Here is a 19552-nt window from a genome sequence, read left to right on the forward strand (position 1 = left end):
ATTCGTGGTCTGAGTTGGGGAAATATTGTTGATCTTTGGGTTATTAGATAAGGGAGGGGTACGGTATTATGGTGATATTTATTTTAGCTGTCAAGTTGGAGTGGTTTGCTTATTTTTGACCTGGAGGTTGTAAAGTTATAGTTAGAGATGTGCCTGGAGTTCTAGATTATTCGTCTAATTGATCTTAGTTTGAGTTAGAGAAAGTGGCGGATTGGATGAATCCTATTGGTCTATTTTGAACTAGAATTATTGCGTACTTGTGAGCATGTTATTTTGAAAAAATGAAATGAAAAATGTTACGGAGGTTTCAAGATTGTGAAGTATAAAATCTTAAAATTACTTTTTAAATTCTACTTTCTTTAATATTTTAGATTGAGGGATGAACATTTTATAGTTTTTACGTGGTTGATTTCGGAGTCTTGATGTTTTTCTATGTTCTGATTTGTCTATTTCTTCTTGGGGTATTATTTGTTCTGTCATTTTTCTATTTTTTCTTGGTTTTGGAGGTTCTTTATGGTTTTGCGTATTGTTTTTGGTGGCGGTTGGTTTTGTGTTTTGATTTTCGGTGGGGTTATCATTTTGTTCTGTGTTTTTCAGATGTGGTTCATTTTGAATGATTTTTAATCCTGTGAAAGAATATAATTGAGTTAATTCGCGGAGTGCGTATTCTTTTGGGTAATAAGGTAATAGGTTGTTTCGATGTTGAACGATTTCTTTTTTGTTTGAGTCGGTAATTTTATATGTGACATCAGTGGGTTTTGCAATTATTTGGTAGGGTCCTTTTCGGAGGGGTTGTAATTTTTTAGAAATTCCTTTTTGAGTATTAAAATTAGGTATTAAAACAAATGTTCCAATTTTTAAATCGGAAGCTGGTGTAAAACGTGAATTGATTTGGTCATTTATGTTTTGTCTTTGTAATAACTTTTTCGTTATTTTTTGGTAAATTTCATTGTGTTTCTTATCTCTATTTAAAATCCATTCGGTGTGTGTACCGGAGGCTAGTTTAAGAATTTGTGGGTGATGAAAATGATCTTCATCGTGCGTATGTAATGGGAGGTTATAACAAATTGAGTCTTTATTTGGTTGACAATAACCTTGTGCGTTTTTATGGGAATTTGCTGTAAACATTATTGGTTTGCGTGGCTTTTGGTTAAAAACCATTTCGTATGGTGACATTCCTAAAGTTGTCGTAATTTGTGAATTATATGCTAAGGGAAATAATTTTACATCTGCTGACCATTCGGTATATTTTGTATCATTTCCGTTGATGATACATCTAAGATATTCTTGTAGTGAACGGTTCATACCTTCGACTAAGCCGTTTGTCCAAGGTGCATGAGATGTACGTGGTTTGTGTTTAATGTTGTATAAATGACATAGTGTTATTATTTCATTATTTATGAATTCTGTACCATTGTCTGTGACTAAAATTTCTGGTAGTCCAAATTTTGCTATCCAGTGTTCATAAAGTGTTGTATATGCGTAATAAGCATTACAATGTGGTACTGGGTTAAGTGCTACATAATGTGTAAATGCGTCAACAATTACCATAATGTAGGAGTTTCCTTCTGATGAGGGTGAAATTGGTCCTTTAGTATCAAATGAGATACGATGATTAAAGTACAAACTTTGTCCTTTAAAATCTTGTTTTTGTGCTATTTGTTTTTGATTTGGGTAAGGTTTATTTAGTTGACATACTATACAGTCATTGCATAGTACTTTTATCCAGATTGGTGCATTTGGGAAGTAAAAATTTTGTATAAAATTTGAATATGTTTTTTCTGATCCAGAGTGTCCTTTAATATTTTGTGTATGTGAAATATTAAAAGCTATAAGAATCATACTTATAGGGAGACATGGAACTGTAGATTCATTCATGTTATACTCTAAAAGGTCTGTGTTTTCGTTAATTGTTGTGTTGTTAAATTTGCGAAAGTATCGGAGGAGTGTTTTGTTTCCTAGAATGGTTGAATCTGCTTTGATAGGTTTAGTTTTATATTTGTGCCATGATTTCAGTTGTCTAATTACTGGGTCAAGGTTTTGATATTGTTTCAGTGTTGAAATTGTAATTGTTTCTGTTGGGGGGAGAAAAATGTTTTCGATTTCTAATTTAGATAAGGGTATTGTATCAAGTGGGTCATGGAGGTCAAAAACTTGATTTATTGTGTATTTTGAATCATTTGTTTGTGGTCCTGATAAATTTATTTTATCAGTTAAATCTTCTTTTTCAATTAGTGGAAAATGGTCTTTTTTAGGTAGGTGTTGTTTTGTTCGTTTTTGTTGGGTGTTATTTTTTATCCATTGAGAATATGGGATTGGTTTGAAGGTTGATGTTCCAAGTAAATCAACTTCATAATGATTATTTTGACAATCTAAATAAAGTGGGAAATGTTGTAAATTATTTATTTGTGATTGTTCAATATCAGTTTTTACTGCATATTTGCATTCTAATCGAGGTGATGTTTCGTTTTCTGCAAGGTAGAATTTTATATTTTTGGGTATTTCAACTGTTGTTTTTCGTGTAAGTAATTCAGGTGGTGTATTTCGACTTAAGGTGTCTGGTAATGCAAGATTTTTTCCTGCAGTCCAAACTATATGTAAGTTTGGAAATTTCATTAGAATTAGTTGAAATCTGTAAACTCGGTGGTTTGGGTTAGATTTCTGTGTGAAAAGAAAAATGATGGGTTTGTGGTCTGTGAATAAAACTGTTGGATGCTTTGATCCAAGTATCAGAAATTCATATTCTGTCAATGTATATATTATGGCTGTACATTCTCTCATTAGAGTTGAGAGTCGTAGCTCTGCTTGAGTGAATAATCGAGAATTTGCTGATATGAGGTTCATTTTATTTGTACCATTATGTGATTGTAATAGTGCTGCGCCGATGCCAAAGTTCGAAGCATCGCACATTGCATAAAATGGTTGATCAGGGTCTGGAATTGTGTTTGAAATTTGTTCAGTTAAAAGTTTCTTTATTTCTTCAAATCGTGTTTGATGTTCTGTATTCCATTCAAAATTATTTTGTTGTCTAAGGATGTTGTAAAATGGTCGTAGATATAATTGCATTTTATAAACTTATTTACTTAAAAAGTTTAACATTCCAAGGAATTCTTGGATTTTCTTTTTATTTGTTGGTGGTTGAAGTTTTTGAATAGCGTCAATGCGTGATTTCAGTGGAGTTATTGTTTTTCTTTCTATGTTATGTCCTAAGAATTTAACTCTTGTCAAAAAGAAGTGTGATTTATCGGGGGCGGCCTTCAGATTTTCGTTCTGAAGTATTTGATGATATTTTTCTAAAACTTTGAACATTTCGTCTTTTGTTTGTGATTGCATAAAAACATCGTCTAGATAGGTGATTGCGTTTTTCTTGAGTATTAGTGGTCTAAAAATTTTGCTCATAAAAGCTGAAAATGCTGCTGGTCCTATGGATATTCCATAGAATAAGCGGTTAAATTCATATTGTTGGTTTCCGATAACAAATTGTGTTAAACGTCGTGATTGTTCATCTAGTGGCATTTGATTGTATGCACTATTCATATCGGCGGTTGTAAAGTATTTGCCGTTTATTTTTGTTAAAATAACTTGTATTGGTTCAATGGGCCAATTACATTTTGATTCATCTATGAGTGAATTGAGGTATCTAGCGTCGAGAACGATTTTTAATGATTCTCCTTTAGCTAGAATGATAACGGGGTTGATGAATGTGTTGCCTTTTGGTTGTTCTTCTTTATTAACTGGTGATATAATGTTGTATTGTTCTAAAATATCGAGTAATCTGTTTACTTTATCATGTAAGTGAATTGGTACTTTACTTGCTCTCTGTTTTTTGAAAACTGCGTCTGGTTTTAATGGGAGATGTAGTGATGAACTGATTTTGCCAACATCGAATTTTGATGTTGCATAGACTGATGAATATTTAATTAGCTGTTTGGCTAATTTTTCGAATTCGTCTTGTGTTATTTGTGAATGTTGGAAATTAAACATTGTTAAAAATTTTTGTTGGTCCTCTGTGTAGTTACTTATGTTGAATGTAGGTTTGAAATATGGAGTTTTTGTGAAATAATCCGTATTTCTGTTTTCGTTACTTATTATATTATTTATAGATAATTCTTCATTAAGAATTGTAGATTGGCAAATATCTAGTAATTGGAGTATATTATTTACGCGATAGGCTTTTTCATGTATTGGTGATATTGTAGCGTTAGTTTCACAATATCCTAAAAGTCCTAAAGGTAATGTTACTTGGTAAGGTGTGTTGTTATAAACATGTAAAGAAATAATATCTGAATTCGAATTTTTCAAATATTTTATTGATGAGATTGTGATTTTGAAAAATTTATGAATAGGTTTGAATTCAAAATCTGACATATAAAATTTTTGTTTGTTTTGTTCTTTATCATATTGGTGAACTTGTTTGATTGAAAAATTATATATGTTTCCTGATAGTGGTTTCAGGTGTTTTCTTTGTTGGTTATATATTGGATAAAATTTTGAAAAGAATGGTGGTTGTTTGTTTAATCTTTGAAAAAATGTTAGGGATGTTTCTTTTGTTTTTGTATATTTATCTTTGATTAATATTTTACTATTTAGGATGTTAATTGTTGGTATATACTTCGAAATAAATGGTATTCCAATGATATTATATTTAATATCAGTGATATGGAATATTTGTTTAAATGGCTTGTTTAGAATTTTACTTTGCTCCATTGTTCTGGTAGGGAGGAGAAATAATTGGATTTTTCCGTAGTTTATCAATGTTGATCCTTGTGCTGTTGCTAGTTTGCTGGAGGTTTCAAGAGGTGTTAGCTTTGGATGTAAAGTTTTTATTTCATTCCATGTGGGGATGTTTATTATGTTTGATTCTGCTCCTGAATCAATTAAAAAATCTATTTCAAGGTCTGGTGGTTGAAATTCTTTATTTCTTGGGCTTTCTAAGAGAAATGGTATTGTCCAAATTTTTTCTTTGGGTTGTTCTTTTTGTATATTTTGATAAATATGGTTTGTATTCAAGCATTTTGTTTTGGTATTTTTATTGGTTTGATCTGTAGTGTTAATCTCGTTTGTTTCTTGCGTCGTTGATGTGGAATTTATGGGTGTAGTGTAATAATTTTGAAGAAATTCTGATTGATTTTCATATATATGTGATGGAAAGGGTTGTTCATATATGACAGATTCATAGTCATTTTCGACTTTTATCATATTGATAGCAAGAGTGTTTTCAGTATCACTTTCTGAATCTGATGATGTACAGTTTATTTGATTGAGTTGTAACGTATCAGTTACTGTGTCATCAATACCTGGGGGGTCTGATTTTGTTTCTGGGTTAGCTTGTACTTGATTGATTTGTCTTTGATGTTTAGGTGTACTGCTTCTATGACGATTATTAGAGTTATTATAGTGATTATGATTCCGGTGTGGTGATTGGGAATAATTTCTATAACGATTATTATAACTTGGGTGTCGATTTTGTGAATTATTTCGCGATCTGTTTTGGTAATTATTGTTTGGTCTGTTATAGTTCGATCTATTATATGAGTTATTCCTTGATCGATTGTTCGGGTAATTCTGGTTTCGGTTGTTTGAATAACTTCAATTTCTATTATAGGAGTAGTTTCTATTCCTATTGTATGATGAATTTCGTGATTGGTTGTTTGGATAGTAGTTATTTCTTGATTGGGAATTAGATCTAGAAACAAATCGTTGTGTGTTTGAATTTGATCTGGAGTAGTTATTTCGACTATTTGGTCTATTGTAGTGATTTTGTGATGAATTATACATGTTTCTTCGTTCTGGTGATCTTCCTCTATAACTTGAGTTATATGGGGATTGATTTCTTGTATAATTTGTATTGTTCGGGAGTGGTTTTCCTGAACTGTTGTTGCTGTGAACTGTTTTGTTCGGTAAATTTTGATCTTTTTTCATGTATTGATAGAATGATTTATTTGGTTCTTTGTATTTTTGAGGTTTATTTTGACTATCTTGCTGTTTTTGTTTACATTCGGAAATACTATGTCCGTATCGTCGGCAATAATTACACCATTTTTTGAAAGATGGTTTGCCTTTAAAGTTCGGGTTCTTTTCGTAAATATTGAGTATTTCAGTGATTTTTTCAACGAGGTCTGTTTCTGATTTCTGTATATTATTAATATTAGTGGGAGTCGTTTCAATTCTGTTAACGTATTGTAATTTCAGATTTTCCGTTTCTTCTAGTTTCATCGTGATTTCTGCTTGTTCTAGTTTGTCTACTAGTTTTCGAAAATCTAAATCGGGTTCTCGAATTGAAGAAGGATGGGATGCTCTCTTTTTTATTGCTATTTTCCTTAATTGTGGTGTTAAGGTCATCATTAAGATTTCTGTCATCTTTGTGTTTTTATAGTCATGTGTATTTAGTGAATATGCTTTTCGAACTAGTGTTTCGATTCGTACTGCTATTTGCTTGATGGTTTCGTTTGGTAATCTGCGAATTTCATTACATAAAACTCTTTGTTGTTGTTTGTTTCTTTCGGAGTCAAACATTTTTGAAAATTCTTGTGTAAATCTTTTCCAGTTTGATTTTATTTCTAGAGGTAGTACTGAAAACCATTTTTGGGCTGCGCCATCTAAGGTTGTTTGTATCAACGCTGTGCGTCGATGTATCCAGTTTTGATGTAGTGGCGTATTAATTGGTTCAGGTCCTATGTTTAAAATCAAATTTGCTGTTACTGCATTTAAGTAATCTTCTACAGAGTATTCAGGGTCTGTTCCTGTGAAAACCATTAAAGGTTTGTTTGATGTTATTGATGATCCACCCATAAGGTATGGATTCATTGTCATTTGTAATGATTCTGCTGCATTTGGCATTTGAGAAAAATTTGAAAGTTGGTTTCTTGTTATTTCATGTTGTTGAAGATAATATGGGAGTGGTATTTCATTTTGCATTTGTGATGGTTGATACGAGTGTGCAGTCATTGGATTTTGTTGTTGAATTGGTTGAAAAGATTGTGTATTAGTTGGATTTTGTTGTTGAATTGGTTGTTGATGTTGTGCATCTATTGATTGTGGAGAAAAATTCCTATGATTTGTACGTGTTTTCTGTATTCCTTGTCTACGATATTCTTGAGTATTTGGTGCAAATATATCTGGTTGTAAGAAATCGTCATCTGAGGATAAATAATCCATTTGATAAGATGTTTGTTTTTTATTTTTATTCTGTTGAAAAAATGGGTAATTTTCACTGCGATCCTGTGGAGGATTTGGTTGAAAATTTTTGGAATTATATTGGGCCGTTGGTTTATCCCAGTTTCGAGGTTTTGTATATTGATTAAAATTCCTTTGTGGTTGATAATTTGTTTTTGATGGATGTGTATAATTATAATTATGGTCTGCAAAGTTGTTTCTAGTGAATGTTTTGCGTGTTTTTGATGGTATTGTCATGGGTCTGTATGTTTGGTAATCCATATGGGAATATTTTGGAGCAACCGAAGGTTTAACGGTTGATTGTAAGGTTACCTGTGTTTGTGAAGGATTTGTATTTCTTGGTGTTGTTAAATTTGGGCGTATTGGTGAAATACTTTGTTGTGTAGTTGTTGTGTGTACAATTTCTTCATTTATGAAGTGTGATGGTGTCTGGATATCTTGTTGAGTAAGATTCCTAGTTCCATTGAGGTTTTCGTTGTGTATGACTGTAGAGTTTAAACTATTATTTTGTGTATCGGGTAAAAATGTATTATAGTTTAATGGTGTTGCATCAATTGTTAATGGTATTACTCTTACATAATCTCTTATGTAAGATATTGTACCTATTGCTTGACTTGAGATTGATTGTGGAAAGCTTATAAATGCGGGATGAGACCATTCGGGGTCCCAAACATAATCTGATTGTTCTGTGATAGCGGTATCATCGTTCGAATTTTGGGGTCTAAAATTTTTTCTTGCTTGTGCAATTAAATCAATATTGTGTGTGAAATAATCTATTATGAACCATGCTAAAATTTTTTGTAGATCGTGTTTGGTATGTTGTGAAACGTCATCTTTCGTGAAATTTTCTTCAATGATGTTTAAATAACTAGAGAGTAGTGTAATTTCATGTCGTACTTTCAAATGTTTAGATGTTTCTGTCGGTGAGACATTTGTTAGTGGGATTTCGTTTTCTAATATCGAAATATAACTATATATTATTGCGAAAACTTCATTGGTGAATATGGAGTTTGCTCTTTGTGAGTTATGATATTGGATGCTTTTTATATATTCTGAAAAAACTTTTGAAAATTCTAAATCAAGATCGTCTGTTTGAATAGTATATGTTCTATTATTATGGTTTGGGGAAGTGAATTCTATGGAGTAGATTCCATACTGTTGTGTTATGTTGCATATATCTTTTAGATAGTGATCTATGATTTGTCTTTTGATTTTTACATCGGGGAACTCTGTTTTACATGGACTGATTCCGGGTTCAAATAAATTTACGAGTAAATTTTGACAAAATATGTGTTGTCCTCTATCAGTATCTGCGTCTACTATAAAAGGAAAGATTTCATCATCATCTGGAGTTTCGTCACCTGGGGTGTGTGTTGAACTCATTTTTCCGTTCGATGACTGTTAATATGTAATTATTAATGTGTCGAATTGGTTGATTCCAATTGTATAGATGTACTGGTTTGTGTTTGTACTGTTTTTTTATTCTTCTTTTTCCTCTTTGTGATGAATTTGAAGTTGTTTCTGAGTCAGAAAAATATAATTGATCGTGAAGTGGGTAATTTTTATCTATTGATTCTTTTAGTTTGTAAAGTTCGTCTAAACTGTTGGTTTCTGATTCTGAAAATGCGTTTCGATTTTTTGAAAATCTTTTTCGTGTTATTTGTCTTTGTTTAGTTATTATTTTCCTCTTTAGTGTTTGTCGTTTTGTGCGAATGTATCCAACTGTTTGTGTATGAGGTGTGATTACAAGGTCGTATTTTTTGTTATCTATTTCACAATTGTGTAAAATGATTGTTTGTTTAATTCCTAGGTTTTTAAATGACATAAGGTTTAGAATGACGGATGCAAAAAGTTGTTAAATGATTTCTATTTTCTTAAACTGTTAGTTCTTACGATTTTTTGGTTAGCTTAACCTGGGTCTATTTGTTCAGGGTTGGAGAGAAAAGTATATCGATTCCGAAGAATGATTTTTACTTTCTCGTGGCTAGTATAAGCTAAGGTGTTAACTTACTTAATCTTACTTAGGGGTAGTGATTGTGTTCAAGGGTTGGAGAATAGTAAATCGATCCACAAGGTTCAGGTATAATTAGAACGCGAGTAGTTCGTTAGATACTATTTTAAACTTACTAAGTCTAAGATTTATCCTGGGTCTGGTAAGAGGGGGGGTCAAGTGAAGGATGAATAACCGAAGTTCTTCACTGTTTATCCTAATTTGAATGATTAGTTTTGTTTTAAAAATTTCTATTAGTCTTGGGTCTTTAGAAAGGGTTGGGTAGTGAATCGACGTTTGAGGTCGTTAGACACTAATTAAGTGGGTGGGGTAGAACAAAATTGTTCTGTTTGATCCAAGGATAAGCCTTGATGATCAAATTTGAGATTTTAATTAAGTAGAAAATGATTTAAGATCCAAGGATAAGCCTTGATGATCTGGTTTTAAAATTAAGTGATTTTAAGTTTTAATAAAGTTTTAAATTTGTGTAAAGGAAAGATTTAGTGTTTTATGATGTTAGTGAGTTGATGATTGCTGTTATGTTTTAGATGATGAAGCTGGAACAACAGGATGATTTATGATTACTAACCATTTATTGTCATGCTACTAATTTTTATTTTTGTTTTCCAATAAATATTTTTCAAACATGTTTTGTATAATACTGCAGAGTTTTAGGGAAACGATCTTAGATCTTTTTATCAATCGTTATTGTATAATATTAATTTTGTTTAGCGCCTGAAATGATTTTGAAGAGTAACTTCAAGGTTTTATGTTTGCAAATGGAAATCTAAATTCATTGCAAGTAGTATTCGAAATATAAAAGTTTGTTCTGGCTTTTGCCGAACTATCATATAACTATACGGCAAGTTTCTACTTTGTCGTATGTCGTCTTTGGTTCGAGGTCTTCTTCCAATTCCGGGTAGTTCTATTATGGTTCGGAATATTGGCTCTGATCTATTGAGTCGGAGAGACATTTCAATTAAATTATTGTCGTATAACATTTTGTAAATGTTTTTGTCTAATTTCTAATCTAATTTTGGTTAATTCTAATCTAGTAAGGTCTTGTTCGAGACTTATGGTCGCACCAGATGAGTTATGACCGAAGTGTAACTCATAGAGTAATTTCGGATAGGGTACACCGTCTGCTCGTCACGCTATCTTATTTTCGGCCGGATAGATTCGTGCAACTTCTTAGTCTAATACCGATCCTAATCTTACTCTTATACTATCTAGTCTCAGGTTGTTTAACTAGTCTCTGCTAGGCTCAATAGATCTAGGGTATACTGGTTTATTGCGGCTGCTGAAGTGCTCGGGAGAGTCCAACTAATTTCTAAGTTAAATTCAAATCTCTCTGGTGCTGAAATTACAAGTAACTTCAGCACTTACAAATAAGTGGGTTGTTAGTTAGATGGATCATGATTGGTTAATATTAAATACTTTACATTGGTAAAACATTTAATTTATCCAATCATAAAATATAGTTTAGATCAGGTTCCACACTAGTTTAGTTCACATATTCAATGTTCAGCCAATTTACTTGGCAAGTTAACTTCGTGTCAAGAATAAACATAGGGGTGAAGCATTTGGAGCTGAAAGCCGTAGAAAAAATTGATCTCCCAAAAAACTTCCTTTTGTTGTCTTGAAAAAATGTTAAACAAGCAGCGAAATAAAAATTAAAAAGCGGTAACAAAGCCTACAATTCTTGAGCAGACACACGTTGCGCCGAAACAAATTTTACTGAGAAAACTCAAAAAGTTTCTAAGTACCCCTGAAAACACTAAGATAAATTTGTTTGCTCATCGAACCCCTCAAAAAAGGCCTCTAAGCCGATTTATTCTAAGCCGAAACCTTTTAAGCCTAATAACGAGGGAAAAGACGAAAACTGATATACTGAAATCGGAGCTGGTAAATTTGCAACCAGCACAAAAAAAATAGAACGGGCATGTGAAATGCAGATATGCTCAAATATTGTAAGTTCCCATTTTTCTGTTCGTTGAAAAAAGTAGAGACGACTAAAGTTTCCGTCATCCCGTAAACAAAGTTATTTCCGGAGGGCAAGTGTAGTACCCGATTGCAATAAACTTGCTTATCGCAAGGGTAAACATAGAGGCGAAGCGGAGCTTCGCACCACATAAAGCCGAAAATGAAAATTTTTGAAAAAAAACTAGGTCATATTGATTTTCAAATTGATTTTTTTTCACTCCTTGAGTGAATGTTAAATATATTATCAGTAACGATTGCAAAACATTTTTAGTCGGCACGGGGTATCTGATTGTTATCATAGGTTCATCTAACGCTCAGTTTTTTAAGTCAACCACTTGAGTAAAATTTGAAAGTATCATGAAACTTTAACGAAGAGATATTTCTCCCATTAAACACCTGCTAATAATTTAATTACGGCCACTTTTTTTTCCAAAGTTGGAGGCAAAAACAATTACACGTTTTGATCAAACTGGTTTTCCACGGAGATATTGAAAATTGAGATATTAATTATTTAATATAAAAACGCAGATGTTTCTTTATTTTCCCGCTTATTCATAAAGTTCTCGTTACTGTATGTTAGTTGAAACGTGATCCATCATTTTTGATTGAGTAGAAAAAATACATACACTTTTCACTTTTCCCTTTTTCCTTTTTGCTTAGACTGGCTTGAAAATTCTCTGGTGTGTTGTAAGTTATTATAATCCCGCAATTCTTATGAAGTCCTTTTTCAAAAATTGAATTCTCCTTAATTGAATAAAAAAATATGCGAGAGTAAAATTGCTGAAGCAAAAAGTGTTTCAATTTATTAATTTATTATAGTATCAATTGGATTTAACGCGTATTTTTGTTTAAGCTAAGAAAGTTTAAAAAAAAACGAAAAACGCTCATTTCGGCTCAATGGATGATTCGGATAATTATGTTCCAAACCCGCTTCTCATTGGCGAACTGGACAATGATCAAAGCGTTCACTCATCCGACGAGGAAGGAAATGAAGATTTAGCCGAAAGTTCTCGAGCCGATTCGGAGAACGAAAATGATTATTTTGTATCAAATAACAACAACGATGATGAAGATAAGGAGCTTAATGGAAACTCAGAATTCATTGGAGCTCAAAGTTTTAACCTACCCGATCCGAAAAAAGCCTTGGCTATGATACGAGCGAAACATAATTTCGAAGACTTGTCAGGAGACAAATTAAGTTCAACATGGAGTTCAAATGCACCTAAGAACTCGGCTTCTAAATCCTCAATTCCGCCTCCACCCAGCGAAATGAACAAACTAACGCCTTTAGCTGTGAGCAAAATAGTCTCAAAAAGTGAGGGCGCCTTAATTAATCGAGCATTACCAAAAAGTGTAGCTTTAGAAAAGCAAATTTTGGCCAACAGAGCGGACAAAAATTTATCCCCCGTGTTTTCAGTAGATCCCTCGGTTATAACTACTAAAAACTCATTCACAACTGCAGCAGTTTTACCGCCAATTTTGTCAAGCACGACTTCAATGGAGCAATCGCCGAGACGAGATGAGGTTAATGAACTGAAAACGAGTCTCGACTCGGCCCGAGAAGTGCCGACTCTGCCAGCTATTAACGGATCACACTCAAATAGAGAGTCGTCAACCAATCAGACGCAAGAAGAGACAGAAGTAAGTTCACAAGAAAGTAAAAAGATCCGAGAGCTGAAAAAACTGTACAAAAAGAGCAAGGAGAAAAACGATTACAAAACTTTTCACGAGTTTATCGAAGAGCATTTCAAAAATTTCACAACTGTAGCAAGTTATTTCAAATCCTTAAAGCCTTCGGCCGATTTTTATGACGAATCTTGCGGCTTAGACTTAGAGTTGTTATACACATTCTGTGATATTACCGACAGGTTTCCATTAGATGATACATTTCGAAAAGTCTTGTTGAAAAATATCGTCAATATTCTAATGAATCCGCCTCCTCAAGATCCGACTATGTCAAAAACCGACTTGCAAACATATTTCATTCTGTTGCATTTTCCAATTTTCGCCGAGCTCAATACTTATGTCGTGTTTTCGTATTTAGTTCGTCAAATCGCAACTCTCAAACCCCCTAACATGCATCAATTAGTGATGTTTTTCAACAAAGCGGGCGACGTTAGCATTCGAAATGTTTCCAAAATGGTACGAAAATTCGTGGATAAGAGATTTTTCCCGCCGAGCGATGAACTTTTACCCCCTAGCAAAGAGTGTACCTGGTGGATTCCGAGTGCATGCAAGTGCCTCGCGATGCTATTCGCCGCGAACGCCAACCAAAATGCCCAGCCACATCTAGAAATCCGAGCGTTTTACTGCCGATCCATGGATCATTTGGAACTTCTGGAAGATTTCCAGAGTTTCACAACTGGAACCCCGAAACGAAGTTTCACATTTTGTCAGTATTCGTTCGTGATCACGACCTTCGCAAAACGAAGATTGTTGTCGCAAGCTAACGAACTCGAAATGCTGTCGGCCGCGAAAGACAATTTAAGTTCTCAGATTAGAAATTCACGAAGCAGAGATTCAGCCAATGTTCAAACTGCTCTGTTTGTTGAACTTTCAGTTCAAAGAGTGTATATTTTACAGGATTCGATAAAAGAAGTTGTAGCAAAGCAAAAAGAATTGAAAAGAAAACTACGGGTTAAATTTATAGGCGAAGAAGGTGTGGACTTAGGCGGACTAACCAAAGAATGGTTCTTGCTGCTTGTACCCAAAATATTTGGCCCGCAGTTGGGTTTGTTTGTTCAAACGTCTTCCAAGAATATATGGTTCAACGGTGCGTGCAAACATCTGGACGGGGAGTTTTACCTGGCCGGGGCTATATTGGGACTGGCAATTTATAATTCGATTGTAATTGACGCGCCACTGCCAGTTTGCTTATTCAAGAAGTTACTGAGGTTGGTGATATTCACTGATATTCACTGATATTCAAGTTACTGATATTCAAGAAGTTACTCAGGTTACTGAGGTTCATTAAAAAAAATGTAATTTTAAATTTCCTGCATTTGTGCTTGCTCGCTTCTGGATTCCACAGAAACATCTTAAACATGTCTTTTAAATTCTGACAAAACATTTGTTGTTATGGAATCCAGCGACAAACAATTATACGCAATAAAAAAATCGCCTAGTGTTTAAGTTGTATATTGACTATCTTTATGTGGTGTCAGGTTTAATTTTTGCGGAAAAAAGAGACAAAGGCTGAGGAAACCACCGAATGAGCACAGAATTTATAGAGTGTATGGCGTCATAATGTGTTTCGCGCATCCAAAAATTATGCACTAAAAACTCTGGATACTGAAAGTTACACAAAAATTTCAATTAAAAGTTTTATCATTGAAAGACGCGTTGAGCAAATTTGAGAAATATTAGACATTTTCAATACTGAAAACTTTAAAATAATTTTGTTGTTTCCCATAGTCCCCCCGTGTCCTCGAAGCAGACCCCATCCTTCCCTCTGGGCCACTACACATTCAACCTGCACGACTACTCCGAGTTAGAACCAGAGGTGGTTAAGAACTTGTCCGAATTGCTGGCATACAACGGAAGTGTGGAGGAAGACTTCGCACTAGGTCTATTTTCTAAATCGTCTATTTAGTCGAATCTTAGTTCAGTTCAAACTTTGAAAAACCAATTTAAAATTTTTGAGGCAGTATCTAATTTTAAAGACTTCAAAGCAAAGCCAGATGAAGTTCAATTTTACATAATTTGTATGAATGTAAATTTTAAATAAAGTATAGTCTTAATGGCAAAAAAGCGAGCCAGAACTTTTAAGCTAAAATGTGAGAAAAAACTGTACTAAGAAGAATATTTTTGTTGCCTTAACTTATTTTTTCAAAATTAAAAGAGGTCGTTCTAATTTTAACCAGACTTCTGTGTGAGTGTGCGAGATGACCTCGAAGGAACCAACAAAAACTACACTCTGAAGAAGCATGGGAACAAAGTGAAAGTGACCAATCAAAACAGAGCAGAATACGTGTCAAGGTCAGAGAAATTAACGTGTACAGAAATTATTTAAGGGAGGGAATCTTTTTAAATAACACCCTTTTGGCGAGATTCGTTATTATACTCACATAAGCTTAAACGTTAAAGTAGTTCTTAATGGGGGGTGGAAATTTGTTACTAGAGGTACCATAGGCGACTAGAGGTTTCATAGGTGGAGGGGGAGGTACTTAAAGATATCCCAGGGAGTTCTGAGTTCAAAATTCTTGTCGACCTTTTTGTTTGAGTCGACCAAGTTTTGTTAAGCAGTAAATTTCCGAGATTAAGTAACGAAGTTATCGTTTTTTGACATTTCTCGAAAGGGTTTAGCTTTTCAGGTTTATGGCTGATTGTAAAAGGTCAACGGAGTCTGTTGTCTGTTCTGCAGGTACTTGTCGTTCCACCTGAACGAGTATGTGCAGAAGCAGTGTGAGTCATTCTACCGGGGATTCCACTCTGTCTGCAACTCAGATGTACTCTCCATCATAAGGGCAGAAGAGTTGCAGAACATCATCTGTGGGGAACCAATTTTGGGTTAGTACGGTAGTTTTTTTTGTCCTAAAGCCCATTTATATTTGAAAAAGAAGCCTGTTTCCGAGGTGTAGAAGTGCGTGGGTTGACCAAACTGCTAGTCATACAATTTTCATTATCGAAAAAAATGCTGGTCATACACTTTTCATGCAATTCCATAAGTACAGAAAGTTGCATGAAAGGCCTATGATTAGTGATATTTCATATATGGAAATTGTATGACTAGCATTTTTCCATAAATAAAAAAATTCGTTTTTTTTTGTGAAAAGTCAATTTCTCAAAACTTTTGGGATGTATTCGTAGACAAACACGTGAAAAAACCATAGTTTACTCACAACTAGAGTCACCAACGTTTTGACCGTCTTGCATACACATTGCATTGGAAGCGACCTGACTCGTCTAAGAGTTGTCTTACACCTATAATTATTGAAAATATCAAACTTTTAAATTTTGGCGAAAGTTTTTAAAGTTCATCATTTTTTATATTTTGAATTTTTCATAGACATTGATCAAGGCATAAATAAAGATGCCATACCAAAAAATTGGGAGTATTGAAAACTTTTGAAAAAAAATTATCCTGAAAATCGGAAAAAAAACCAACTTTTGTGTATCCGAGACCAGGTTATGCACACAAAAAATTAAGTTTCGCATGCACATTTTTTCGGAAAGTGTTTAATTGTATATAAAAACAAAAAAACGTTCGGGGATAATTCAAATGAATTTTAAAAATGTTTGCTTTCGCGATCAAAAAATGCTAGTGATACAATTTCCTTTTTATGTCCAAATAAGAAAAAAATTCTTTAAAATTTCGATGACATCATTTTACCAAAATGTATAAGTTTTTTTGGCTAATATTTTTTTCATACACTCTTTTCTGACTGATCATCTTATAAAAAGCCGAAACAGAATTACAACTGAGACTAAGATCAACACTGAGACTAAGTGTCTCAAGATGCTTGATAATAACAAAAATTTGATCAGACTACATTCTAAGTCAAATGAGGTAAAATTAGTTGCAAGCTAATTTTTTACAATTTTGTTTAGCAATCATAGCATCTTTTGATTTCATTTAAAAAATTTATCTAGTTTTGCTTTCTAGCGGTTAATTATTATTTCTATTTTTTATGGCAAAAATTTGACCAAACAGTCACTTAAATTGAAATATTGTGTATTTTGCGTTCACGAAAACCAATTAGGTTCATCTTATTCTGCGGTTATAATTTTCGTATTTTTTGGTAATTTGTTGAATGATTTGAATGTTACCATTTCTTACACTTGCTTCCTTTCAACGCAAATGCTATAGGCTGGCTTCATTTGTGGAGTTGTTTTTTTTCCAAGATCTCTTAAAGACATGCATCGTCTGTTAAAGAATCTTGCAAAGTTGTTTTCACAAGTAGTTATTTTGCAAGACCTTGCACTTGCAAGAATCTTGCATTGCAAGAATCTTGCATTGAAAGATCTCTTAAAGACATGCATCGTCTGTTAAAGAATCGTGCAAGATTCTTGCAAGATAACTTCCCTTGATCGACTAGGGTATCAATTAAACTTTTTGTAGCTATGTTCTTGATTCTGAAAACGCACCAGAAGGTCTCATGACTATCTCTTAGGCTAATGTTCAATGATTGCAAATGCGGTTTTATAACAAGCACTACTGGTATACTTGCTTTAAAACAATGGTTATTATGGTTTTCGAAAACTTTTCGAAACGAAGAATTTGAGTTAAAATTTGATAACAATTCAAAAACTACGGCTTAGAAAGTTTTTTTTCCCAAATTAGTTTTGTTTTCTGCTTGGTTTGATAGAAGGATCTCACGTAAAAACATAGTTTAGGCATATTAGACAGTCATAGTAATATAGGCAAATTGGACAACAATTAATTGTTCCTGAAAAAGAGACTCAGAAAAATTGGTAATCGTTTGATTTTTCGATTTCTCTGAAAATACTATGGATAACTTTAGTCCAATCAACTAAACCGTCACAATTTCGAGGTCAAAAACTTAGAAGCAAAATACAAAAATTATATTCTGAATTTGGAATAGGGTCAAAATCGTGACGTTTCCAATTTCTCAAGAAATTTGTAGCAAAGAGATCCTTCCGTAGAAAATGGTTTCAGATATTTTCTTCCCAGTAAGCAAAGTTTGACTCAATCAAATATCACTGTTGAAGATACTGAGTTTTTTTTTACTTAAGCAAATTTTCGTCGACATGATTGGCGCCTACCAAGTAAAATCAAAAGACTCGAAATTAACTCTGAAAAAAGTAAGAGAAATTTTTTTTTAAGCAAGGTTTGATTTCATTTAAAAATTTTTAGCCTTGGTTTTCTTTTGTACTGCAGAAGTGCGTGTTCTGAAGAAGAGTGCTCGTTATGAGGGTGGATTGACCTCTAAGGATGACCTCTCTCTGCATTTGTGGCAGGTGGTCGAGGAGATGAAACAGAGACAGATGAGGAGGTTTCTCGCTTTCCTCACTGGCTCAGAGAAGATACCCATCGGGGGAGCCAAAGATTTGAGTAAGAAAACCATTAATGCATCCTAAAATGAGCTTCTAGAGCGATTTTTTTAAACATAACTACTGTTTTTTCCCAAACCCCTAATCTCTTGACTTTATTCCTAAATTAACATACTCTCAAATTAAAAAATCACGATTGCAGAAATTTTTATTTTTCAGGGAAAAATGCTTACCAGAAATCTATAATGTGGAAAATGTATGATGGAAAGGCCGTCACATAGATGAAAAAGTTTATTTTAAGTTTATAAAACAAAGTTTATAAAGCATGGAAATACATGATAAGCATTTTTGCATGGATGTCAACCCAGTTGAGTATTAACCTCCACACTAAGCCGCTTCAGGCGGGAGGATGTTTACTTGATTCCTCAATCGATACAACGACACCCTCAAGTAACCACGAGAATCTTTTTGTTTTCAAGCTCACATATAACAGTTAAAATGTCACAATTTTGTTCAATATAGTTACAATTTATGCGGTAGACTTCTGCAGAAAAAAAAAATAAGAATTTTTATTTAAGATCACATTTGTTTTTATATTAGTTTTCTGCAACAAAACAGTATGAATTGATTTTTATTCGCGATCACTGTGTTGTGTCGTTTGAGAAGTATTGGGTTGCTTTTTCCAGCCCTCAGAATCCGCAAAGTGAGCAGTCTGTCTGAGGACTCTCTCCCAGTGGCCCACACGTGCTTCAACGAACTCCAACTGCCCCCCTACCAGTCAAAAGAACAACTCAAACAGAAACTGAACTACGCCATAAACAACACCGAGGGATTCAACTTGAAATAAACAGTCAAAATCTAAAATAGTACCAAAGGGGAATTCTTTGGGTCGTCGGGGGTCGAATACCCTAAATTCGCTTCTAAAACTATCTAAATTTTGCGAAGAAAAAACTCTACCTTAGAAATAATTTGAACTCATAGCTTATACCCCCAACCGAAGTAAATTCTCAGGTGGTCAAAAATATACATGCAATGTGAACAAAGGCCACGTCACTGGTTTTCATATCAGATATTAAGAAAAAATGCAAAATTACTTTGTTTTCAGCAGCCTCAAGCTTTATAATCATATAATTTTATCACATAGACTGTAAGAAATGCAAATTTATTTCATAAAAAAAAACTTGATTTCACCAAGTAAATAAGGATTGAAAAAAGTTTTCTATTTTGTCTGTTACTTTTTGTGTTTGTATCAATATCTGATCATCTTGGGGTATAAGTGAAAGCATCCTTCTGACACGCTTGCAGAGCAATTGTAGGTATTTCTCTCATAATTGTATTAGTAGCATAAAACTTAGAAAAAAGTTGAGAATGGTAATTGTTGATTTAAAAAAAATAGTTGACTAAATTAAAAAAGTTTCCTCTGAGCAAGCTGTGCTAAGTTTTCCCGAA

At 33.5% G+C, this 19552-nt stretch overlaps 1 protein-coding gene across 1 annotated transcript; it reads left to right on the forward strand.

The window, feature by feature from the left end:
- The first annotated feature begins 11982 nt into the window (after positions 1 to 11982).
- On the forward strand, positions 11983 to 18950 carry LOC134855412 (probable E3 ubiquitin-protein ligase HECTD2). Its single transcript, XM_063871926.1, has 6 exons — positions 11983 to 14043; positions 14564 to 14715; positions 15013 to 15127; positions 15513 to 15658; positions 17991 to 18164; positions 18790 to 18950. Exons 1-6 carry the CDS (start codon positions 12047 to 12049, stop codon positions 18948 to 18950), a joined length of 2745 nt encoding a protein of 914 aa, XP_063727996.1. The 5' UTR covers positions 11983 to 12046.
- Positions 18951 to 19552: the final 602 nt, after the last annotated feature.

This window comes from Symsagittifera roscoffensis, chromosome 10 (genome assembly GCF_963678635.1).
Source record: "Symsagittifera roscoffensis chromosome 10, txSymRosc1.1, whole genome shotgun sequence".
Lineage (NCBI taxonomy): Eukaryota > Metazoa > Xenacoelomorpha > Acoela > Convolutidae > Symsagittifera > Symsagittifera roscoffensis.

Bases quoted from the DNA above. Each gene is read 5' to 3' on its own strand.
- LOC134855412 (XM_063871926.1), top strand. From the start codon at position 12,047: ATGGATGATTCGGATAATTATGTTCCAAACCCGCTTCTCATTGGCGAA. The intron at 14,044-14,563 runs GTTGGTGATATT...TGTTTCCCATAG, and splicing joins TTATTCAAGAAGTTACTGAG to TCCCCCCGTGTCCTCGAAGC. The intron at 14,716-15,012 runs GTCTATTTTCTA...AATTTTAACCAG, and splicing joins GGAGGAAGACTTCGCACTAG to ACTTCTGTGTGAGTGTGCGA.